This window comes from Podarcis bocagei, assembly GCF_964188305.1.
Source record: "Podarcis bocagei genome assembly, chromosome: 5".
NCBI classification, from domain to species: Eukaryota; Metazoa; Chordata; class Lepidosauria; order Squamata; family Lacertidae; genus Podarcis; species Podarcis bocagei.
The window spans coordinates 85,040,026-85,066,631 of record NC_138129.1 but is presented as its reverse complement, the minus strand read 5'-3'; the positions used below and the strand labels follow the sequence as shown (position 1 = coordinate 85,066,631).

General features: G+C 40.5%; 1 protein-coding gene and 1 long non-coding RNA gene across 3 annotated transcripts in view; one reads left to right on the top strand and one right to left on the bottom strand.

The window, feature by feature from the left end:
- Positions 1-201: 201 nt before the first annotated feature.
- Positions 202-26,401, bottom strand: ASPM (assembly factor for spindle microtubules). 2 transcript variants are annotated; one of them, XM_081194256.1, is made up of 25 exons: positions 26,071-26,401; positions 24,022-24,165; positions 21,464-22,751; positions 18,615-18,710; positions 18,124-18,270; positions 16,133-16,375; positions 15,846-15,913; positions 15,214-15,355; positions 14,998-15,128; positions 14,335-14,510; positions 14,095-14,240; positions 13,922-14,007; positions 12,207-12,422; positions 10,099-10,303; positions 9,848-9,993; positions 9,616-9,738; positions 9,365-9,499; positions 5,723-9,070; positions 4,391-4,525; positions 3,757-3,927; positions 2,789-2,981; positions 1,739-1,893; positions 1,254-1,430; positions 655-827; positions 202-564 (listed from the first exon to the last, which is right to left on the bottom strand). In XM_081194256.1, exons 1-25 carry the CDS (start codon positions 26,383-26,385, stop codon positions 459-461), a joined length of 8,265 nt encoding a protein of 2,754 aa, XP_081050382.1. In that variant the 5' UTR covers positions 26,386-26,401; the 3' UTR covers positions 202-458. The 2 variants fall into 2 exon arrangements, 1 of the variants encoding a protein (XP_081050382.1); XR_014008184.1 differs by lacking the exons at positions 202-564; positions 655-827; positions 1,254-1,430; positions 1,739-1,893 and having other exon boundaries at positions 2,846-2,981; positions 5,715-9,070.
- Positions 26,287-26,606, top strand: part of LOC308587141 — a 6,449-nt gene continuing 6,129 nt past the window's right edge. The window contains exon 1 of the long non-coding RNA XR_014008211.1: positions 26,287-26,401. This is a non-coding gene — a long non-coding RNA (uncharacterized lncRNA). The remainder of the gene's footprint in view (positions 26,402-26,606) is intronic.

Below are 26,606 nucleotides of genomic sequence, written 5' to 3'. Positions count from 1 at the left end.
TGTCTATTTTTGATAAAAGTAATGAGAAAGGTAGCACTTACAACTAATATGGTCCAGCTTGTTTTCCACAGCAGATTGCTCAGATTCACAAGGTGCAATACATGCATATGCAGATATCGAATCTATTTTGCTAGGCTTAATGGTTATAGATCCCAAATCTCCAAGAACATCCAAACAAAATAAAAACCATAGCCAACAATGTAAACAGAATGGTTTCCATTTTATTGTACAAAATCTCAGCCTTTAAAAAAATACATAGTTTAGTTTGTTACTTACAAATCATATCCAAGTAATTAATAAAGACAATACCAATCACAAGCTGACATACAAAAATGTGCAGTAAAACTGAGGTATCACAAATATATCCTGATAAAATTGGATATAGATTTATATGACACTCTACATAATATGAAAGCTGATCCCGACAATGCTTTTTTAGTATCATTTTAAGTCATTCTTTAGTAATAAGGAATTCCAAGGGTATCCAACACCATTTGAATTGCTTGCAGAGGATCAACAATCTCTTTTATATTATCTTTCCTTAAAACCCATTCTGGTCTCTGCCTGTAGGTTAAAGGGGAGGAAATTGTGCTGAAAAAGCAGGATTTTTTTCTCTCTTTTAAGCACGAAAATTGAAAGATTAGGATTTCCTACCTTGAAACTATTGTTGTCCTTAGAGGAGTTGCTGGGACAGAGAAATGCCCATTTTTGTATGCAGCCAACTTCTGTTTGGCAAGCATTCTTCGTGCATCCATTTGATGTTTCCGTGCTGTGAGTTTAAACAGGCTCTGAAGGCGAGAAACTACTCGTGAGCTGCCTTGGATCTCCTAAAAATTAAACCACATTTTATAGTTAAATACAGTGTAATGCTTAGTTCAGTGAAGCCTGAAAGGAGTAAACTTTTAGGAAACACATAGAAAAGCACCAGTTTTAATGGAAGTGATTAAGACCCCTCACCATCGAATCCTATAGTGACACAGTTCCAAAGCTTGCCTGTCAAAGATCCTCCAACAGCACCATTGCTGTTCCCAAATATCAGGTCTCCAGCTTAAACACTCCCCTGCCATTCTCAACAAAGGTAAAATGCATTTGGCACTAACTGGCTGTGTAAAATAGCAGCTTTAACACACTACCAGCCGTGTTTGTATATTAGGAGCCACTGTGGCAAATCTCTCCTGCTCATGCCTCACAAACGGGAAAACAATTTCACAATAGTTAATGATGGGATGGAGTGGAGAGCAACCAAAACTTACAGAAGCTCTTCTTGAGTCCTTTGAAAGAAGAGCAAGCAGGCAGCACGTCTTGGTAAAAATGCTTCCACCTTTCTCTGAAACTTTGTCGCCAGCTCTCTCTCTGTACATCTGAAGTAGGTCCAGTAAAGTATCAACACAATTCTCCACTGTGTAAACAGCTTCAGTTGTCTTTTCATACTTGAAAAGAAAAACAGTTCTGGTTAAGTACTTTCCCTCCAACTTTGAGCAAAGAAGGCCTCATTGTATTTGAGACAGTCTTAACAGACGTCTTACACTGGATATATAGTACGGTGTAAAGAAAATAGCAAAACAACACTGTAACGACTGTTAGTGGATTTGCAGGAAGGAGTGTCCTCACTCCTGCCCCATTCTGAATTGGAGCTCTCAAGTCCAATAGCAGCGATCAAGAGCAGCTCTAAGCCCCAAATTCTGGCAATAAAAAGGGGACTGAGACCATTCAACAATACTTGAAAATGCAGAAGTACCTTTGACAAATTAAGCAGGACCTGGACAGAATAACGTATGACATCCATGCTAGGGACACTGCGATTGCAACTCCGTATCAAAGTAAAAATAGTGGGTACTGCTTCATTCTGGACCATACTTTCACAGCAAACGGGTGATAGTCGGGTAACAACCTCTGGAGAGGGAGAGAGAAAGAAATATAGATCAGCCTATTCTCAGGGTGGCAACAGTTGGACGAAATGCACCATGGAAATAGTGGCCAGTTCTCATTGGCACACAGTAATTGAGATGGAGCTATGGTTCTATATTGGGGGTCTGTGGCACCCATCAACTGTCAGGGGCAGCATGGCACCCAAAAGCATATGTTTCCGGGCACCATGCAGGTCATGTGACTTGCACAAGCACACACCCAAATTCTGCACTGGGACATGTTGGAGGGTATGGTGGCACCATTCACATAACAAAAACCACCACAGAAATATCAACATTTTCAAAAGTAGGGGGTCCATGGCATTGCTTTTGAAAAATAAGGGGTCTGTGGTACTTAGCTAATGGGGAATCACCGGGGTAGAGAAGTTTTGTGCTACTCAGTGCATGAAGTGGGGTTGGATTTGATTGGATGCCATTCTACTCTGTTCAAACGATCCCATTTTCCACCACCCACTAGGAACACCGGTCCTTCCAATATGAAAGTACAGTGGTACCTCAGTTCTTGAACATAATCCTTTCTGGAAGACCATTTGAGTTCCAAAATGTTCAAAAATTGAGGCTCAAAGGGCTGCCTGCAAATTCAATTGAGAAAATGGAAAAACACACAGCGGAAGCTGTTCAAATTCCGAGGCGCATTTGAAAACAGAAGCATTTATTTACAGGTTTTCGACGTTCAGGTTCTGAAACATTCATCAATGGAGAAATTCAAGAACCAAGGTACCACTGTAATAGGCAGGTAATAATGATATAATTCCACCACCACCCCATCTTTACTGCTACACCTTTTATGTTGGTAAATTTGTAGAAAGAATGGTATTTATGGTGTATTGGGAACTATTTTTAATCTAAAAAATACAAACCCAAGTCTTTTAAAGCTGCCAGAATGTAAGAAAAGCGTTTATATTTGAGAAGCCGATCAATGGCAAGTGCTGTTCTGTTGCATAGCTTCTTATCTTCTTTGCTTTCTTTATTGGCAATCGACAAGCTATCTCGCAGTGCTCTCGTTTTTGCTGTGTCAGTCTTCTTCCTACATGAATACCCTCTCCACAGTGACTTGTGATGGATGAGGGTGGGGGCGAGGGAGAAAGTGATTCATATTGAAGGAAAGGGAGAGGAGAAAGCCTGTTACATTACGGAATATAATTTTATGGTTTTCCAACCAAATCTAGCACAATTAATATTTTGCATTCAGTGGCTTCCAGGCATCATTCAGTGATCAGAAGCAGAATAGAAAAGACGTGTTCATGTCTCAGCTGATTTTATTCTTATCTTTATCTTTTTCAGTGGTTTCTAGAATGTTTGCTTTAGGTTTACTGATGGGTTTTGAGAATTAAAGCATCATATAAATACAGAAAATATTCAGATTTTTAGATAAAAGGTGGAGAGTAAAAAACTACTCCAATTCCATTCGCCACAGTGAATAAATGAAAGGAAAGTCCAAATGTAGACTTTAAGAATGGAGCCATGCACCCCATTAGAATCCATAAGCATATCATTCCTGCTGTGGCAATATTCCCATCATCCTTAGCAAACGCAGGAAGTTGCCTTCTATCAAGTCAGGCCATTAATACATCTTGCTCCTAGGGAGAGAATACCAAAGGCTGGTAGTGACTCCTGTGTTTCAGACAGGGGTCATATCCAGCCCACCCCTGAAGATGTCAGGGACTGACTGTGGGCTTTTTGTATTCAAAGTTCTATCACTAAGCTGTGGCCCTTACCACTTCATGCCCCATGGTTACAACTCTCACACATAAGAATAAAACAAGGCCTTAAATATAACCATATGACTCAATAAAACAGAAGCAGTCTCTCTAGGATCTTGGTTTACCTGGAATTTAGTTACTCCATTGATTAGGGCTTCTTGGTTCATGCCTTCCTGAACCGCATTTGCAGCTACATTTCTGGAACTCTTCCGTCTCCTTACCCTTCTTTGTATTTTAATAATATTCTCACGATCTTGAAGGTATCTCCTCCTCTGCAGTTTTGCTCGATACCACCTCTGCTTAAACACACACAGGACAAAGAGGAAAATATTTTCTTGCTAAGATCACCTACACATTTTTTAAAGAAATGTATTTAATTTAAAGGAATTAAAGAGATGGTCTTGATGAAACTTGTAACTTCAAGACATGTGTAAGTACAGTGGTACCTCAGGTTAAGAACTTAATTCGTTCTGGAGGTCCGCTCTTAACCTGAAACTGTTCTTAACCTGAGGTACTTTAGCTAATGGGGTCTCCCGCTGCCACCGCACTGCAGCAGCACAATTTGTGTTCTCATCCTGGAGCAAAGTTCTTAACCCGAGGTACTATTTCTGGGTTAGTGGAGTCTGTAACCTGAAGCGTCTGTAACCCAAGGTACCACTGTAACATGAACTAATAAAAAAGACTGAGCATTTTCAAGAACAGAAGAGGCACTTGGTACAAAGAAGCTCCTAGAGTAATACATTTGTTCTAAAAGCTAACCTGAATGTACAGAACTGAAGAGAGCTGCAAGTGTGCTTGCTTCGAGTGAAAAGCTCTGTAAGCCCTCTGAATTCTAACAGCAGCGAGATGATGATATGCAGCAGCTGCAAAACGAAGGAGAAAACTCTGCCGGCTCTGTGCAAAACCATAAGGGGCGGGGGGGGGGGAACGACACACATAAAAACAATTAAAATGTATAATGTATAAAACGGCATCACAATTGTAACAGCAGTAAAAAATATTTATAAATGTATCACAGTCGGTATAATACTAAGAGTAAAAGTTACTTCTTGGCGAACACTCATTAATAATCTGTACAGCCTGCCTAAAACATTACAATGGAAGAGGTTGGGAGGGGGCGTTCCACAGCCATGGGGAACACCACCAAAAGGTTGTACCCACCCCATCTTTCCTCTATGCCTGGCAGTCATGCAAGCAAGGCCCCTGTACCGATCTTGAATCCCTGGGTCATATGGGCAGATAGTTCTGTAAGGACCTTAATCCAAAACTGTAAGGTCATTGCCAGGCAATTTGACTACCAGCAGTAGACATATATCTCAAATATATCTCTCCACCCCCAACATTTAGCCCAGACTCTGAGGGCCTTCTGGCAGTTCCCTCACTGCAAAAAGTGAGGTTACAGGGAACCAGGCAGAGGGCCTTGTCGGTAATGGCACCCATCCTGTGGAATGCCTTCCCACCAGATGTCAAGGAAATAAACAACTATCTGACTTTTAGAAGACATCTGAAGGCAGCCCTCTTTAGGAAAGTTTTTAATGTTTGATGTTCTATTGTGCTTTTAATTCTGTTGAGAGCCGTGCAGAGTCGGGAGAAGTAATAAATAAATAAATTAATAATAATAATAATAATTATACCCAAGGAACTTGAACAAGAAAGTTGCAAACCATCTTGCTATAACAAAAGCCTAGAACTTCCCCCTGCACCACTACCACTTTTGGTTACGGCTTTCACTTCCGCTTCCGAATCAGTAGAAAAAATTTCACAAGATCTAAACAAATTTAATCACTTTTTAAAAATACCTTAGATTTTGATAAGAGACAGATTTGGGGCCTTTGCTTCAGGCTATTTTGTATAGAAAAACACACAGTATCTCCTTTTGCTAGTATACTATTTTGTTCCCAATATAGAAAACCAGCAGAACAGAAAAAGCACAGAATGAGGTTTAGGATTCAAAGAGGGAAAGAGCATATTCATTATAATAAGAATCTAGCCATATTGCCCACCCTGCTTTTGACTCAGAGGAGTGGTTCTTGTGTACATATATTACAGGAATCAGTAACAAGTAATGTTGAAGTAAGTATACCTAAATACCTGGATACTTTTCAATCTGCAGAGCCTTAGATGTTCAAGGAAACTCCTGACTGTAGCTTGCATAATGATGATGCTCTTCAAAGTTTGCAAATAAGCTACTCCTTGGTGTTTCATAGCCAGGTAAGACCGATAACGCCGCTGTATTAAAAGTGCAGCTTCCCAGTATTTCTGGTATTGTTCTATGGCTTTATTTGTACAGCGATGAGGCTGTACTGCAGTAGCTGTTCTGAGGCGAATAAACTTTCTACGAGCCACAGTCATGCGAATGAAGGACTGAATCTTTCTAGCTGCACGAATTTCCTTTGCCTTTTGGCGTGCTACCCTTCCACGATAGGCAGACTGAATAGTTATCACAGCCCTGCGTATCAACTTGTAACGTCTGCGCTGGGCATGCATTCGATAGAGAGACTGGATGAGAGCTGCTGCGACGTGCATAGCTTTCACTTCTTGCCCTGTTCTTAACTCTCCGTATGTGGACTGAATCATTACAGAAGAGTTCTTAATTGCCAGGTGTGTATTTCGCTGGTGTTTTTCCTTTAGGTAAGACCGGTAGGAATTTTGTATGGTGACGGCAGCACCTCTCAGCTTTTGGTAAGAGACCCTAGCCCTGTGCATTCTAAATGTTGCTTGAATTACCTTTGCTGCTAAGTGTTTGCGCTCAATTTCCTTCCTGATTTTAAATCCTCTGTAGAAAGACTGGACACAGATAACGGCTGCACAAACAGAAACGTATTCCTGAGCCAGCCTCCTTGCCAGAACTGACGCTCTGTACCGTCTCTGAAGGACTACAGCAGCTGCTTTCAAAGCAAGGTACTTTCTACGTTCTCTCTGCATTTTAAAATTCTGCTGAAGCACAATGGCAGCTCGGTGCCTTTGCTGACATCGTCTTGCCTTCATCCAGCGAAAAGCTTTCTGGATGCAAATGGCGGCACTTTTAGCAGAGGAATACTGCTGGGCTGCAGTTTTGCACAACTTATTGGCCCTGACTTGAACCTGTATAACTTTGGCTGCCCACTGTAATTTTTTGTAGGAACACTGCTGCCTGTGCCTTCTATAGTTACTCTGTATGACCGTTGCAGCATAATGTTGTTCCCTCAAGATGCATCGCACTTTCGTTCCTCTGTAAGCAGCCTGAAGAACTAAAGCAGAGTGGCGATATTTTAAGTAGAGTCCTCTAGCGTGTTTCATCTCACGGTATGCTCTATAATGCTGCTGTATGGAAACAGAAGCAAGCTTCACAGCTTGGTATCGAGTATAAGCTGTATGTCTTCTAAAGGCTGCTTGGATAACTGTAGCAGCTCCATGCATTTGGCTCACACGTTTCCTGGCCAGCAGGCCTCTGAAGGCAGACTGTATTACGATGGCAGCTTTATAGAGCTGGACATACTCTTCACGCTGCTGTTTAGAGAGTACCATTGCTCGGTATTTCCTCTGAATCGTCACAGCAGCTGCCTTAAGAGAAGCAAACCTTTGCCTCTGAAGAAAAGTTCTGAATCGCCTTTGGATGGTGGTGGCAGCCATATGCATCCTTTGCAAATGGAGCCTCGCTTTCATACCTCGGAAGGCAGCCTGTATTTGGATGGCAGAAGTCTTCATCTGCCTGTATTTGCGCATCTGAGCATTGCGACATTTAGAACCACAATACCACTGCTCAATCAGTTTTGCCGCTGCAGTTAGCTTCAGGAAAGATTTTCGCTGCTTGTACATTCGATAAAATGACTGAATAGAAGTTGCGGACTGGTGCAAAGCTTTTAGCTCCTGTCTAACTTTCATCCCCCTGTAGGCAGCCTGTAGTACAAGAGAAGCCTTCCTTAACTTGAGATACTTTTCCCGTTCCATTCTCCCTCTGCAATGAGCTCTGTAGTGCCTCTGAATTACAATTGCTGACAGTTTCATTGCCTGATATCTAACCTTACTCTGATGCATTTTAAACATGGCTTGGATAATAACTGCTGCTTGGTGCATGCGTTGAATTTCACGCCTTGCTCTTACGCTTCTGTAAATTGCTTGCATTTTAACAACTGCAACCTTTAAAGTCAGGTATTCCTGCCTTTCACTCCTGGCTAGGACAGCAGCACAATACCACCTTTGAACCTTAACAGCAGCCCTTCTGAAACTTTTAAACTTTGTTTGACTGGTGTGCATCCTGAAATAGGACTGTATGACTACTGCAGCACGGTGCTGTCTTTGGATTCCCTTCCTCACAACCCTCCCTCTCCAAGCTGCCTGGAGTTGTACAATGCTATTGCGAAGCACAACGTATTCCTGCTGTTGTTTTCTGCCCAAACGTTTGGCTCTGTAATGCTGCTGAAGTGTTTGAGCAGCATTTCTCACCATCCTGAACTTTTTCAGAGCCATGTATCTCCTAAAGGCAGATTGTATTTTAATTGCGGCAGCATGCCAGCTCTTAATGCATTTCTTTACTTGCCAAGAACGCAGAGCTGCCTGCAAGGAAATTACAGCTGTTCTTGTCTTCAAAAACCTTGTTCTGATTTTGGAAGCCCTGTACCATCTCTGAATCACAAGGGTAGCTTGAATCAAAGCTTGGTATTTTCTTCTTGCAGCATAAGCCCTCAAAGCAGACTGGATCTTAACAGCAGCCATTTTCTGACACTTAAACATTTTCCGTACTTTATAGCCCCGGTAAGCTGCTTGCAAACACACAGCAGACTTTTTTAGCTGCAAGAACTTCTGCCTCAGAAAAATTTGCTTTCTGTATGCACGGTAGTGTACCTGAATGACACCGGCAGCTCTGACTTGTCTACACAATAAACGAGCTTTCATTCCTCTATAAGCAGATTGCAGGAATATAGCTGCCGAACGTTTCTGCAAATATGTTTCCCTGTCAATTTTCCTCATTCTGTAAGCTCTGTAACACTTCTGAATAGCCATCACACACAGTCTTTTCCGTTTGTAAATGAATTTAGCTTTAAGACATCTGAATAAGGCCTGTATCTTGATAACACTGTGTCTGATATGTAAGTAATTGTTTCGATCTCTGGTCATCCTGTACCATGACTGAATTACAACTGCAGCTCTCTCCTTCTTTGCTAGTTCAGTTGCTTGCAGTCGCTTCTCTATTTCAACTTTTGAATTCATTTTGCAGCCTTTCCATCTTCTAAATGAAGACTGAATCACAAGCGCTGACTGTTTCATCCTTTGATATTTTTGGCGATGGGCTTCTGCTATCAAAAAAGCCCTGAAGTGCCTCTGAATAGTGAGAGCAGCCCAGCAAACTTTTTTATAAGCAGCAACAGCAAGGAACGTTCTTATCCTTGCTTGCACAATAATTGTATATTGCCGAAGCTGCAAGTATTTTCTTCTTGCGTTGTATCTTCTCCAGTAAGTCTGGGGTGGAAAAAGTGACACACAGCTGTAAGAATCAGATTTCACTGCACGTTTACAGTTTTAATACAAGAGAAATGGGCAATTCTTTCTATGCATATATGGTGGACTCAAACAATAAAATTCAATATTCTTTATATAAAAGTATGACATATAAAGTGTTCTAACAGTGAACCATATTTTACTTGGTTCTGAAATCTTATTCTGGGCAGAAATGAAATAGCACCTGGTAATCTCAATCGGCTAGGAAATGCAGTAATTTTGACATAGTAATTTCACATGAAAAGTCAATCATACCTGAATGACAACAGAAGATACTCTTTCAACTTCTTCCTGCTTTGCTTTTTTTAATTTCTGAAGTTTCACCTGAGCCATGTATCTTCTCCAATGTTTCTGAATTACAACTGCACCTTTTGATTTTTCTTCAAAAATCTAGCAAAAGAAAAATTCCACTGCTGATTAAATATGTCCATATAGCATCGATAGATACTGTAGAATCACGTTCTGCGGATAATTTAGGAAACATGCAAAGTAACTCAAAGAAATACCTGTGCTAATCTTGTTTTCAATCTGTGTTCCCTCCACACTGACTGAATCAGTCGAGCTGCTCGAATCTCTTTAGAAAGATTTACAAGTCGCGAACAAAGAAATGACACATAGGCAATAACTACCTAAAGAAAACCAAGAGAGCAGAGAATATACAGAAACTTAGCAAGTTGCGATAAAAGTAAGTTGTGATTGAAGAAGGCAATGGTGAATTGTAAAGACATGGTTGATTACCTTCTCATCAGGAATTGTATTGGACATGTCTGAATGGTGAATCATAGCAGGAACACCACCAAGGTCAGAAATTGCAGCATTAATCAGCTGGAAGTTTCTCTTCTCATTGTCAAGGAGTTCTTTATAAAGCACGGAAGAAGTTATAGCTTTATTTTTAAAAAAAACAGAGAAAAAAGATTGAATTTATTAAGTCAAATAAAGTGGTAATAAGCATCTTCCCTCTGCCTTCAATAATCATTTACTGAACTCACTTTCATCAAAAGCTCCATTGAGTACAGTCAAAGAAGAATCCGACTCAGAGGAAGAATTTAGAGCAACTGTACCACTTTTGGTGCATTCTACTGTTAGAGTTGTGCGCTGGCAGATAGCTTCCAAAGGCACATAACATGGATGATAATGATGAATCAAATAACACAACACTCTTCCATCCGAGAAGGATACTGTAAAGTTTTCAACCTAGTTAAAAACACAACCAGTTAAGCAAATATTTTTTGCCAGTGGCTTCTCTATTTGAAGGTTTGTATCAGCATACCATGTGCTAATAAACCTGAGTTCTAGGCCTCCATTTCTGAAATCTAGCCTACTCAACAATGCATTCCTTTCTTCCGATGGCTTTTCTTTTTGAAAAGCATATCTAGAGGGAAAATATCCATCCCACACCACAGTATTCAAAGTCTGAAAATTAACTTTAATACACCTTGCTCTTTACAGCCAGATAATTGTGGTAATAATCTTCTTTTACTTGGGGTTCTCTAGGGGTTATTATATTGGAACACTTACTGAAATTACAGTGGCATGAAATCTTCAAAAACAGTACTAAGCTAAAGTATAAATTTGTAGTGTACTAAAGAAAATCAGGTTAGGATCTGCTTGTCATGTTTGGTACAACAAACCATAAAAAAGATGTTCTATAAAAACACAGCACTTGGTGATTTACCTTCGGCAGCTTTCAGAATAGTAAGTTCTAAGAGATGTGATTGGGATGGGCCACAGCTCAGTGGCAGTGCATCTGTTTTGCATGCAAAGGTCCCGGGTTCAATCCCCAGCATCTCCAGGTAGGAACAGGAATATCCCATCTAAAACCCTGGAGATCTGCAGCCATTCAGTGCAAACAATCATAGGCGCCGACTCCATGGGGCCTGAGGGGGCCCGAGCCCCCTCAAAAATTCGTTTGGGGGGGCTCCGCCCCCCCAATAATCTCCAGCGCCCCTCCAGCAGAGGGCCATCGCCGCCCCTCCCCCAGCCCAAAATGCACAGGGTCGGGCTGCATGCCTCCTGCCCTCCCTCCCGAGCAAAAGCTCCACCCAATTTCCTTCGGAGCTGATTAATAGGCGCAGCACGCTCTCCCCTATTCGCTCACGAGGAGGCGGCGCCACTTTATTTGCATATTCATGAGCTTATTTATTATTCACGAGCTTTCATTTATTATTCATTATTTATTATTCATGGGCTCCCCCAATATTTTTTTTAAGTCGGCGCCCCTGCAAACAATAGTGAGTTACGGTGGTGCCTCGCAAGACGAAAATAATTCGTTCCACGAGTCTTTTCGTCTTGCGATGTTTTTCGTCTTGTGAAGCATGGTCCGTCGCAACTGCGCCTCTTCAAGCGGCTTTAAAAAAAAAGCGCAAGACGTTTTCGTGTTGCGAAGCAAGCCCATAGGGAAATTCGTCTAGCGAAGCAACGCAAAACCGAAAAACCCTTTCGTCTAGCGAGTTTTTCGTCTTGCAAGGCATTCGTCTTGCGGGGCACCACTGTAAATGGGCTGAGTTAAATGGTCTGACTCAGTACAAGGTCGTTTCCTACCATTTTCCAATTCTTTCCAAGAAGCAACTTGGACCCTGAAACAAGTAAATTTATCCTTAGTGTTTGTCAGATTAGCTTTGATGCATCAACAAGAAGTTACCATTTGATATGGCCATCGTTGTAGATTTAAACAGTCCATCCAAATGTTTCCTTTAAACCAGTTTGTTGGAAAGGAAAGGGGAACCTATTGATTTTGTCAGTACTGTTTCATAGGAAGATATGTAAATGCCTAATGTCAGGTCATTAGGCACCCTCTCCCACAAAAGGATGGAATCCTAGCATCAATGAAGTTTAATAAGAAACAGGCAGGCAAGATTGCGGCAAGTACAGTCCATGCAGGATCATGACCCCATTATGCCATTTTTCAGTCATTTATAATGCACCATAATAAAAACAAGCTGAACAGCCAAATAAATAAACATCTCCTTAAATCTCAGTCCCGCTGATTAAAACTGGCTTCCATCAATTAGTTGTGGTCTATCAAATAATACTTTCGTCCCTTGTTTGCTTATTGGGGAGGAAACAAAACAGAGATGATTATTGGGAAAGTTTTTACCTTGACATTGTAAAACCCACAGACGGTATTGACCCAATCCATCAGCATCGTTACATTTTCACTGCAGGTTTCGGATGAATAAAAGTTACTGCTGTCTTTTCTCACTTTGTTGGCAATACGAGATTCTAAAACAGCAGACTTCACTTTTGTAACGTGCATGTTCTTCAAAAAATCAATTTCTTCTTTCAACTGATCCCTATCAAGGGAAACCTCCACCTTAACAAGAACAAATTTAAAATATTATTTCTAAAGATGAGGGTTTCTGATCTTTAGAGATATGTACGTAAATCACTGTATTTCTCAAAGCATGCTAAACAAATGACAAATAACAACCACCGTATTTTTCGCTCTATAACACGCACCCGACCATAACATGCACATAGTTTTTAGAGGAGGAAAATCCGTAGGCATGCCACCCGTAGGCATTCCCTCCATAACACGCACAGACATTTCCCCTTACTTTCTAGGAGGAAAAAAATGAGTGCTATGGTGCAAAAAATACGGTATGTTATCAGGACAATGCTAGCAGAACAAGTCCAATCATGTTTATTCAAATGCAACTCTCATTTAACTTAGCGAAGCTTATTCTGCAAGCAGCAGGATGGGTTTTCCAGAAACCTTTGTTTTAGAAAATGAACTTATGAAACAGCGGTAACATTTTTCAGTGGAAAGATAAAGCACTGAAAATGTCCTGGCCCACATCACTGCTCTAAGGTGAATATAGCAATTGCATACTAAGATGGAATATTTGGTGGGCAGGACAATGTCAATCCTGACAAAACACAAACTTGCTCTAGTTTAAAATTTGGAGATGGCTAAATAACATATGAAAGAAAATGTAAACTGGTTATGCACCTGTATAACCAATTTAAGATGAACAAGAACTCTTTCGACTCCACAGCACATTTTGTTATGTGATAAAATTAATCAAGACTATTTTTCCATAATTAATTTCAATGCTCGTAAATTTGTTGATAGTATTTTTAAAGGCATCAGACCTCGATGTCTTCCCTTTTTTGATGCACCAGTTCTGTACATTTCATGTAACATTTCACATCACTACCAATTATAAAAGCATAGCTCACCTAACTATGTAAGACATACGGCCTTTTCTCCCACATATTCAGTGTTCCCCATCTTGCAACTTGTGTAGGGGATACGTTCCAGGGATTGTGTGCAAAGCTGAAGCTGCATGTAGTTAAAACCCCAGAATCTCCCTAACAGCAGCATCTCTACCTTTCCAAAGCTGGTGTGACTTGGCCCCCCATGCCAGGCTCTCCACCTTGCTTACCGGGCTCTGGGAGATCCTGCAAGATCTCACACAAGAACCTCCCAGAACCCAGGAAGCAAGGTGGAGAAGCTTAAAAGCTCTTTCCACACTTTCTGTGATTTCACAGTCACAATTTCTGTGATTTCAACAAGCTGGCTGCCAGCATAAAGCTGTGATTGTACAAGTTAAATGTATGGAAGTTGGGAGTCAACTGTGCTGATGTTCTACTTTACATGCAGTTGATGAGGTCATCTCTGTGCATTTGGTATAGGCATGGAACTGCTTTTGAGAACTGCCCTTCAGTAGTATTGGCTTCTATATACAGGCCATTTTTTATACAGCACCCCATTTTTTTGAAGATACAATACTCCAAGTCCTAGATGCATACTACACATCTTCAATATATGTTTCAGAGATTAACTGCCAAAAAATCATTATACAATACCTGAAAAGCAAATACTATTTTCCACAGCAGTGCAAGTGTTTTCTCTCTATGCCGGTCCACAATATCCTTAGCGTCAATCGATGTACCTATAAATCAGTCAAATAGGTTACTGATTTGCAGCATCCACACATTTGTTTTATAAGGAAACTACTTTCTATTTTGCTGGCACTTACCATGTTCATCTTCCAACTGTATTCCATGATCTTTTAGTACTTCAAAGGCAATCTTGACATTATGCATCTTTTGAAGTCTACTTATTGCAGGAACTCTCAATTTTTTGGAAAGACTCCAGTTTGAGAAAAGAAGTTCCAATGCTCTTCTGAAAATACAAAGATACCATGTTAAAAATATAGCCCATTTCCTCAAGTGAAATCATTCTATAACTTCAGCAACAAAATGGAGTGAAGACTTACACTAGACGAATGCCACATTGCAAATCTGTGGCTAGATTTCTTACAGCAAAGTCAAACTCATCGAGTGGAGTCTGCACGTGATGAACTGGAAAGCCCAGGAAATATAGATGGCGAGAAAGATCACCTTCTCCACTTAGAAAATCTCGGGAAAATGCCAGCAGTATCTCTTTACTAGACTGGAGAAAAGGCAACAAATTACATTCATGCAAGATTATCAGTTCTGTGCACACATCATGGGGCTCATTTTCAAGTAAACAGCTATAAGATTGTGCTGCAAGGCAAACAGGAATTCTCTTAACTTCCAGTACGTTTAACCCAGTCATAAACTTTAGTCACAAACATTAATAAGACTACCTACCACAGCCTATAAAAAGAAATTGCCAAATGCCTATTCCTCAGCTAATAAGCACACAAAATCAAGCTGCATTTGTTAATGGCAACTTAAAATTCCTGTTCCAGCCATAGAAGAAAATTACCACCTTGGAAAACAAATGTAAGTCTTAAAATTAGTATCTTGTGGCTTCCACATATATACACTCAAATCTACTATTCTTTTGTTTTTCTTATGTAACACTGTGGTACTACTTCTTTTAATGGAAAATTCAATTTTTAAAAAAGATCTAATTATGCACAAAACAAATATAGAGGCTTAAATTGGAATACCTTGAATTCTGCATTTTTACAAAAGAGGCAAGGATCATGATCAATAATTCTAGACAGCTTGGCGCGATCAAGAAAGCAAACCAACAGAAGAAGTTTTTTCAGCGTAAATTTTGACAATGCTTCTTCGTGTCCTGTAAGAAAATATCAGATTGTATATAGAGCTGCATCTTAAAAAGTATAAAACAGATTATTAAAACAGCAAAGAAAAATACCTACCATCTCGATACAAGTGAGGCACACTTGGGTGCCTATATTCAGCTGCAATATCTGGATTCCACAACAAGCGATTAAGTATAAACATTGCCAGGCCCATTACATCGTTGTTGCTCTCTAAGGCAATTAGCTCACCATAGACTACCTTTCATTAATGAGAGAAAGAAAATCCACTTTAAACAAAACAAAAACCTTGCAGCAATAGAATTCAGATCTTCAAAGCAGATTTATTAAAAGAACTATAGCAATATAATATTAATTATATTTCCCTTGACCACGAGTGATGGCAGATGACAGGCAAGCAGGTGCCGGGGGGGGGTGGCTTCATGGTTCCCCATCCTTCATAGTTGTCAACGTTTCTCTTTTTTAAAGGGAAATGTCCTTATTCCAAATAGGATTCCTCGCAAGAAAAGGGAAAAGTTGACAGCTATGCATCCTTGCCTTTGAGTCATGAAATAAAGATAATACCAAAGTCTTAAGACCAGTTCTACTGATTACCGGCAGTCACTATCACCAAGCTTTATGTCCCTAAGGCTGATTAATACAGATTCCAGTACAAATCTTAGCAATTCTACAAGAGAATATCTTGCTCAAAGAACACTTTGTAAACATTAAGTAAGAAAATACAAACTTACTTCCAGACCTATGCGCAACCATAGTGGGTTATAGCATAAAAGCCAGTTGAGGATTTTCTGTCTTTCACCTGCAATGGACACAGAAGCAAAAGCAGGATAATATAAAAATCTGGAAAGGATGTTACCTAAGAATATACCGTGAAATTGCTATTATCAAGCTGTGGATTGTTGATTATAGAACTGAAGGCCATAAAGAGACCTGGCCACGTTCTTGTATACAATTTCCCACCACAGTTCAATTTTTCTACATATGTGTAGGAATATCTGGAACACAGCTACATTCTTACCAATATCCTTCCAGAGATGTCTGTCCTTCCGAATTAACAAGTGTTTTGATTCAATTTCAATCTCCAGCCTTTTTATTGCTTTAACCATCTCGTTTGATGTAAATAAACGGCAAGCTGAGCGACGAAGTTTGTTCAGCTTGCACCGAGCTGTATAAGCTCTTAGGGATACTTCTTCTTTAGTTGGTGCTCTAGGAACACTTGGTTTATGAGACTCTGTTCCCAAGATAACGGACACCGCATTGACTGGAGAGAAAACAGTTGCAAGTGTTAAAATCTACTTGGTATTATAACTTTTGTTATATGTTTGTAATTTTTTCTTGATTTCTTGATTTCATTGAGGAGATAAAGAACTGTACAACTTTTAGAAGACATCTGAAGGCAGCCCTACATCGATAGGTTTTTAGTGCTTGATGTTTTATGTTTTAATATACAGTGGTACCTCGGGTTACATACGCTTCAGGTTACATACTCCGCTAACCCAGAAATAGTGCTTCAGGTTACGAACTTTGCTTCAGGATGAGAACAGAGATCGTGCTCCGGCGGCGCGGCAGCAGCAGGAGGCCCCATTAGCTAAAGTGGTGCTTCAGGTTAAGAACAGTTTCAGGTTAAGTACGGACCTTCGGAACGAATTAAGTACTTAACCCGAGATACCACTGTAGGCTGTAAGTCGCCCAGAGTGGCTGATGAAACAGAGCCAATAATAATAATAACCTTTTTGTAAACCATTTTGAGGGTTGTTGGGTGTTTTTTTTTTTTACAATTGAGCGATGTATAAATTTTATGAAATAATTAAAATATAGCCTCCTTCCACAAAGTGCAGTTTATTTCACTGGCTTGAATCAACTGGATCAAAATACCCATAGAAGCACAATGTTTTGATTGGGTGGGAAAGCTGAATTAATGGATTGTTCTTCCTTGCTGTAGGAAACTGGGCTTAATGGCCTCTTGACCCTCTGCCACCTATGATGCTATGATAATATTTGCAATCTTTGAAGAGAGTTCACACAAACTTTACCCAGTGTGCATCCAGGATTATACAAGCTCAAAGAAAAGGGTGCATTTATAAGTCATGGTAAACCACAGCTAAAGGTCTACACTGAACGTGCAGATCACTCACACTTCGCTACTGCCCACTAACAAGAAGGACAGGAGCAACATACCAAGATTCTTGGCTAAGGGTTTCACACAAACTAGGGATTATGGCTTGAAGCAGAACTAGCCAGTATTGAAGAGACAAGAATGAACTTCCTTCAGTTGTTGCTAGCAGATGAGAGCAATGACCTTCCGTGCCAACTCTGAAACACTTGCTAAAAACTTCTATTCTGCCAGGTCTATGAAGGCAATTAAAGGGTATCTCACCCATAATGATCTATTGATGTTTGTTTTAAATTTCTTTTTGCTTTTAATTTGTTTTTAACTTTTTATGCTATTGTTTAGTTTTGTTTTTATATTGTAAACCGCTGTGATATATTCATGATACAGCGGTATATAAATATTATTTTATAATAAAGCAAGAAATGCTTCAATATGCTAACAATGGAAGCACGCAAAGGGAGTGGCACTTTTTCGGCTGCACAATCAATTTTGTAAACTGAGTGAGATGACTGGTGGGCAGAAGAGGCTGCAGATCTGCCACCTGACTTGGGAATTGATGGGTTTAAAGCTTTCCAAAAAACCAACACCGAATAACAGAAGCAGCACTTCACATGCGAGCTTTCAAGTTAAAGTAGCTCTGTGCACATGAATGCAGAACGTCAGCTCAAATGAAATAGCACATCAGATTAAATTAATTTATCTGATGTGATAGTCATATACCAGTTTTAAGTAATTTTGTTATGTTTTATATTCCCAGTGGAAATAGTATTGTTACTCTAATATTTATATTGACAAGTTAATAAATGAAAAGATTTTAAAGTAAGCAAACTGGATTGCTGAAATCTAGAGTAATTCTTATATATGTGAAACATTAAGACCCTGCAGATCTCTTTTACCTTGTGAAGTGTCTGTTTTCACAGTGAAGTCCTCAGGAGTAAGTACAAAATTCAACCACCAAGTAAAACCTCGTTGCTGTTTCTCTTTCCAGCACTCATCGTAAAACATGTTCTTGGCTACAAAAGGCATTGGATGTCTAGGAATGTCTTTGAAAAAAGATTAAAAGTTACATTACATCTCAATTATGGACACCAGGTTGGATCCAGAGATCCACCCATGGAAGAAGGTAGGTAGGAGGTGACTTTCCCAGTGAGGAACCCTGCTCAGTGGGGTAGACTGCGGCGCAGGGGCTGAGACACCTTTTCCAAGGGCAGCACAACAGCAATGAAAACATGTATTAATTTGCAGGCTTTTACTTTTGGAATATGCTATACTCTGGAGTAGTACTGATAAATCTAATTTCAGCTAAAATATATCATATATGTTGAAACTGCCACTTGCACGAAGAGACTTTTCTTTTCATGGAGAATAGAGAAGAATTTATTTTCACCTGTTTTTAAAGGTTTTACAAATGTCAGGTGAGACTGTGCCACTGGAATAATTTTCTTTGTTTTCCTACCAGTCCTCCATTTTTTAGATAAGGAACCTGAAAATTAGAACAAGAACAAATTGTAATATTGTGAAGAACACAACAGAAAGAGACAACAAGAGGGGGGAAAGAGAATGGCAGAAATATATTACTAGATTCCTCTGGAAGGGGAAGAAACCAAAAAAGAAAGTGGTGGAGTTTCCTTGCCTGATTTAGGATTATATTATGAGGCATCCTGTTTATGCTGGCTAAAGGAATGGATATTATTAAAAAATACTGATGGTTTATTAGACCTTGAAGGTCATGATAACATATTTGGCTGGCACGCATATCTGTGGTATGAGAAGGTTAAAGTTTATAAAGCTTTTTTGAACCATGTAGTAAGCAAAGCGTATGGGGAGAATATTAAAAAAATCATTAGAACAAAAAACACCATGGTGGCTTTCACCACTGGAGCCGATGTCTGTAAAAAAAATTGACATAAGAAATGATTGGGTATCTTATAAATAATTATTAATGGAAATAGATCATGAGTTGAAATTAAAGAGGTTTGAAGAGGATTATTAATTGATTGGTTACAATACCATCAACTTAATGATATATTTAAGATGGACAAAAAGAAAGGTTTCTTTAATGAAACCTCCAAATTTTAAAAGGAGCTGTTAGAAAATAAGACTAAATTACTTTCAAAAATGCAAAAATTATTTTTAGAATAGTATACAAAAGACGAACAGGTCAAATCAATGATGATACACTGGGTGAGAGATTTTGAATATAACATAAATGGCAGCAAGGGAGAAGTTATGGAATCAGGATTTAAAGTTCACAGCATGCTATACTTTGAAAGAAAATTATATGAAAATTATGTACTGTTGGTATTTAACCTCTAGTAAATTAGCTAAAATGTATAAAGCAAGATCAAATGCATGTTGGAAATGTAAAGAGAAAGAGGGCACCTTATATGTGGTAGACTTGTAAAGTAGTAAAATAATTTTGGGAGATGATATATAATGAATTGAAAAAAATGTTTAAAATAAACTTTCCTAAGAAACCAGAAACTTTTCTTTTAGGAATTCTAGGTGCCAAAATTCCAAGGGACTAGAAGAGACTATTTACCGTATTTTTCGCTCTATAACACGCACCCGACCATAACACGCACATAGTTTTTAGAGGAGGAAAATCCGTAGGCATGCCACCCGTAGGCATTCCCTCCATAACACGCACAGACATTTCCCCTTACTTTTTAGGAAGAAAAAAGTGAGTGTTATGGTGCAAAAAATACGGTATATATGCGACTACTGCTGCCCAGGCAATATTAGCCCAGAGGTGGAAAGAAGGCACAGTCCCTACCAGATAAGAATTACAGATTAAACTGATGAGCTACTCAGAAATGGCAAAATTTAGGAATCAGGAAGACTAAAATTTTAATAAGGAATGGGGAAAATATATAATTTTAAAAATCATTGTAAACAATTAAAATTATTAGGATTGGCATGATACTTGTAGTTAAAAGTTGGACTATGGTTTAATTGAAGATTTAATAGAATTGGATTAACAGAGAAGATGCAGGAGAAAAATTTAACATAAGGACTCACAAAAGGGAAGGAATGAAGTCCAAGAGGATTTATTGATATTGTCTTATTTGTTCTCTTTGTGATTATTTGTAAATCTGAAAACCCAAAACTAAATTTATTTTTTAAAAAGGAATTCAGGAGATAGATTCCATCTTTCACTTTGCACCACATTTTGATAGTTTGGGCCCCATTTTCCAATCCTGATCTTCAATAAAATCAGTTTGTTGGAAACAATGTACAGATCTCACTTCATCATATCAAGATTTTTTACTGAAGGGTGGTGTAGAAATATTGTAAATCATCCCACTCTACATTTACATGCAGAAGCTTCTGTTCTAGTCAAAGAGGTGCTGACTCAATGTCAAATGAAAGCAATATGCTTTAGGCCTATCAAATGAATGTAATTTGTTTGAAGAGCTGCTATAAATGGTCACAGTTGGTCTTTATCACCAATCCATGGCAAATATTTTATTTACCGTATTTTTCGTCCTATAAGGCGCACCTCATAGGACGCACCTCATTTTTTTTTGGGGGGGGGGGAAATGAATTTTAAAAAATTATTACACCCCCCCCAGCCCTGGCTGCCGCCCCAAGCCTTGCACTCACCTGCCCGAAGCAGGGGAAGCCCTCCGGAGGGCTCCCCCTGCTTCGAGGCGACAGGCTGCCGCCCCAAGCCTCGCGCACCCGGTGGGACCTCCTGCCGGGCGCGGGAGGCTTGCACACACTCGCCCGAAGCAGGGAGAGCCCTCCGGAGGGCTCCCCGTGCTTCGGGCGACAGGCTGCCGCCCCAAGCCTCACGCACCCGGTGGGACCTCCTGCCGGGCGCGGGAGGCTTGCACACACTCGCCCGAAGCAGGGAGAGCCCTCCGGAGGGCTCCCCGTGCTTCGGGCGACAGGCTGCCGCCCCAAGCCTCGCGCACCCGGTGGGACCTCCTGCCGGGAGCGCGAGGCTTGCTGACACTCGCGGGGGCTGCAGGCTGCTGCCCGCAAGCCTTGTGAGCCCGTGGGTACTACCACCGGGCTTGCAAGGCTTGCGGATAGCTTCCTGAAGCCTGGAGAGCGAGAGGGGTCGGTGCGCACCGATGCCTCTCGCTCTCCAGGCTTCAGCGAAAGCCTGCATTCGCCCCATAGGACGCACCCAGATTTCCCCTTCATTTTTGGAGGGGGAAAAGTGCGTCCTATGGGGCGAAAAATACGGTAACACATCCAAATAAACAGAAGAAAAGGTTAAATTACCTGGTTTCTTTTTCTCACTTTGCTTCTGTCCGTTCACACATTTGGGATTCGATGCTTTCAAAGCATCTTCATTTTCCACAAAGGACATCATTTTTTTTCTTGCAAAATTCTCCACATATTTACCACTTTCGCTATTAGTATCTTCTAAATATTCTCCACTTTTTCTTTTATGACTATGTGACGTTCTTCCTAAGCAAGCTGAAGCTGTTTCAATTCTGTGATATATAACTGGAGGTTCTATAACTGGAAGTTCTGGCAACATTTTCATTTTTGCTGTTTCAGGAACATTATCCACAGATCGCTGAATTGCATTAGAAAGGCATTTTCTAGATTTTGGTTTTAATAAGTTCCTTCCTTGTCCCTCAGGACAACCTGACTTAGTTTTAGTAACTGTGTTGCACAACAGAGGCCTTTTTTTACCATGTTCTTTCTGGAAGCAGCAAATTTGATCTGGGCCATTTTTCTTGCACCCACTTGCATTTCGTTCAAACTTTTCAAACTGAAATGCTGCATTTTTTTTACTGTGTGCATCATTAAGTTGCTTGCTTGAAAAATGAGACTCCACAGGAAAAGTAAAAATTTGCCTTCTTTCCTTCTGTTGTGAACAAATTGTGTAAGATCCCAAACTTGAAGAATGGGACACCGATTTATGTACTTGTGAAGTTGGCTGAATAACTATTTGATTCTCTTTTAAAAACTGATCAGGTGAAAGAACTGGCACTCTTGTAGCTATAGCAGGCTCTTCACAAAGTTCATAGCTATTGTGTACAAAAGAATCAGGGCTTAAAATTTTCCTGTGATTCAAAGGAAAGCTTTTCAGATTTTCTGGTGTGCAAACTGAATCTGTGCTAGAACTTTCCACTTTCACTGAACTAATATGTCCACTTTCCAATTTTGTTTCCACAAGACCGTCACACTTTGGCATAACAGTACAGGTCTGTTTTGTATCCTGCTGTAATTCATTACATGGTGCTGTACCAATAAGAAAATATGGAATTGATCTCCCCATTGAAAGAGGGGAATTAGTGACATGCTGTTTTTCTTGCAGTATGGGATCAGTTGGAGAGTGTAAGAAGCTATTTTCTAAGAGGATTACACTGTTCCCACTAGGCGAAATGCTGCATCCATTCACTTCCAAGTTCTCACAGGCTTGTAGAGGGCTTCTAACTCTTCCAGTTTTTTTGGACATCTGAAAAGTTTCATTTATATTTTTGATTATGGGAAGTTTCTTCTGATATTGTGATTGCCGTGAAGGAGCTCTCTTTTTAACTGTATCCCAAAGACTTTTCTGAAAATGACACCAACACAAATATCCAGTTATTAATGTGCATATACTGAGAGCCCTTATTAGCTATGTAGCCCTTCCTCTTCCTCACTGTATAAATAATGCTGCTCATAGCCTACTTAATGCTGAGAAATACAGGCGTCCCCCCGTTACGCAATGCTCCAGGGCCCTGCACGTATAAGGAAAATTGCATTATGTGAGGAGCACCCTCTAAAAGCCTCTTAATGCTAATTTCTTTCCTGCTCTCCAGCTATCTGTCCATACAACTCTCTCTTCAACTAGAGTTGAAGCTTTGGGCTGGCTGATGGATGTGTGGAAAAGTGGCTGCTGTTGATGCACTATCACACATATCAGCTGCTAGTTGAGGAGGCTGAGCAGCCAAAGAAAAGTGCCACTGCGCCTCCGGTTCCTTTGGAGCGTCTTCCTCCCTCACTGTAGTCCTCTTCAGCTCCTTGCAAGCCATAAGGACTCTCCAGCTCTCTCCTGGTTTGAATCTACTGTGGTACCTCTGTTTATAGACAGGATCCATTCCGGAGGCACGGCTGTATCCCAAAAGGTCCATAACTGGAGGCGCCCTTCTGCGCACGCATGTGGCGCCATTGAGCACTTCTCCGCACACAGTGAAACCCGGAAGTATACACTTCCGGGGTTGCCACGTTCATAACCCGAAGATTACATATCCAGAGGGATACATAACCCAAGGTACTGTATTTATTTAATTCCCATCGCCACGCATGTGTAGTCGCACGCATGTCAATCGCATGTAAGTGGAGGGGTGCCTGTACTATTTTTTCCAGCAAGTATCAGTAGTGACACAACTTCGCAAAGTAAAAGGAAATAAGAAGCTATGAAGAGCCCATGTATTGTCATTTTAAAAAAATACTCAGAATTCATACAGGTAGCATCGCTGCATATTTATTCACACTGGGCATTTTTGATGGTGTAGATTTCAGAACATCTGGCAATGCTAGGGATGGTTAAAGTCAAACCAAGGAAGGTATATCAAGAATTAAGCAGGGGACAGTGAAAGAGACCTAGGGAGACTTTCCAAAACCTTGTACCTCTCAGATCTATTACCTATGGAAACCCCTGACAATACCACATCAGAAAGTTTAGTTTCTGCAACTTCAACATGCACTGCACAACATTCACTCCTACCAGTGGTTTACAAAGAAGCATTTTCAATATACTACAGCACTTGTATAACCGGATGGTCACTTTGGAAGCCAAAGCAGACTGGGAAAGTTTTTTTATGCATATATACGTTCCGTACCTTTTTCTTTGTAGACTGTTCAGCAGAACCCAGCAAAACTGCTTGATGTTTAACAACATCATTTACAACAAAAGTTATGAGCTCCCGCACTTTACCACCTTCCAGTGGTGTCCACGTTACTGAAATTAATATTCTCTCTCCAGACTGCAAAAGAAAAGCATAAAACATAGAAAGATGGTATATTTCCTTTGACAGGCAACTGCAGGACTTCTCAATTTACAATCTCTTTGCATTTCTGTGTATGCCACAAATGATGTCTAAATATTTTTGGCTAGATTGCATCCCCTCATCAAATAACTTATGAGCCATATATGAATGCGGTTAGTATTTTGCAGGAGTGCAATGCTGCACCTACAAAGATACAAAGGCTACAGTGGGCAGAAAAAGAATAGCATAGAAAAGAAGTTGATACAACAATATTAGCCAGTAACCTGTTCACAATACCAGATTTAGGACCTCACCTTGAATCAGAAAAAGACCAGTTAAACCACAGCACAACTCTCAATGCAGAAACGCACAAGAAAAATGGTACACTAGAGATCTCATATCCCCAGGCCTCTCCTTCACAGAACACTTATCTATGTGGATCCCAAACATTAGAAATTGAAAGCTTAAACCACCCATCCCAAATCAGGCAAGGTAGACAGAGTTTTTTCCATTTTCCTAATAAGTGGTTTACCTAGTTATGCTATAAAATCCTTTAGCAAACTCTCCTAAAATCTATTGGGCACATTCCTTATGGCTAAAGATACTCTGCAAATATGTAGTCACACTATAAAAATATATGCATTACCCTATTTCATGCAATGATATTCTATTGTACATCATCATTGGTAAGAACTGCTGATAAATCTTCTGTGAATATCCTAGTATTCTCTTTTGATTCAACATACATTTGTCACCTTAAGTAAAGTTTTGTCTGTAGAAACAATTGATTGTTGTTACACACTACTATTACTACTCTGCAGTGAAAATTTCCAGGGTGTTACAAGTGTATACAGGGCCGGATTTAGGTCTGATGAGGCCCTTAGCTACTGAAGGTAATGGGGCCCTTTATATGTCCAGCTGTCCTTTGTCAACAACAAATTGTTGCTGTTTTTTGCGCTGAATATATGCTATAAGGTAATTTATGGACCTAATAGGTATCTAAAGCCATTTGCACATAACAAATAGGCGCCTACACAACACAAAACACTGTTGATGTAGGTTTTATTCTATTTTTTATCTTATATTTTGGAAATGTACATCCAGTTTTCTTTTCCTTTATTTTTTTGGGGGCCCCCAAGAGAGTGGGGCCCTGAGCTGTAGCTTGTTTAGCTTATATGTAAATCCGGCACTGAGTGTGTACCTGGACTCACATGTGCACAGTCAGCATTCATACACACAACTGACAGGTTTAGAATCTCTTCACTTAAAATCATATGCAAAGTTATGACAGAATATTATGAAAGATGGAAAGGATTTGCTGAGATAATTAACAACTAGAATACAAAAAAGGGAGGTGTGAGGAGGTCGATGAAACAAGGTAATGACAGTTAATGATTTGGGAATATTGGATTTGTTTTTAAATTTTTTGTCTATTTTTGCTTTTTGATTCTGATGTATTATGTGTTTTGTTTTTTCTCTTTTTGATCTTGTTTTTTATTGATTCGTATTGCTTAAATGCTACTTGTTTTTTTCTCTTCTTTGTTTCTTTGTAATCTTAAAATTCTCAATAAATATTATTTATTAAAAAAAAATCATATGCAAAGTTACACACCCACACAAATATATATGTGTGTGTGAGTGTATTTATATTTATATGTGTGCGTATATATATATATATATATATACACATATGTGTGTGTGTGTGTGTGTGTATATATATATATATATATATGCGCAAACATATGCAAAGTTACACACCCACATACATATATATATTACACACGCGGAGTTCCGTCCCTACTTTAACCCTTCCTTAACAGAGGCAGAGCTTCTTACTGGCCAGCAACAGGCCCGAGCAGGGACGCCCCCTCCCCACCTTCCTTGATCAGTCCCTCTCCTCACCTGCAGCAGCCAGTGGCGCGGCTCCTGCACGGCGAAGCCCTTGGCGGCGGGCGGGGGTCTCCCGACGACCACGCGGACGGGCTCGGCGTTCGGGTTCTCGAGAGCCAGGCGTCGGAGGCGCGACGTGCCCACGCGGACGGCGCCGAAGCTGAGCAAGGGCGCCGGCGAGAAGGGGACCAGCGTCAGCGCGGCGTCGGCCTCCTCTTCGCCGCCGTCGTCCCCTTCGCCGGCCGTAGCCCAGCGCCGCCGCCGCGGGCCGCCTGGACTCGCCCTCCGGAGACCCGTCGCTCCCCCGTCCTCCCTCCAGACGGCCATGGCTCCGTCGACCAAGGTGGGTCCCCGCCTCCTCGTCGCCGCCGGTTCCTCAGGAATACGGTCCAGGGCCTCGACAGCAAACCGCCTGTCTCCCCTTCCCCTCCCCCCCTCGCAACCCGACAATAACAATGATCCTCGGCAGTTAGGAGTCCCAACCGCCAGTCCCGAATTTCAAACCCGGCCGCCCCCACCAATCAGGGCGGCGTCCGCGAGAAACGCGA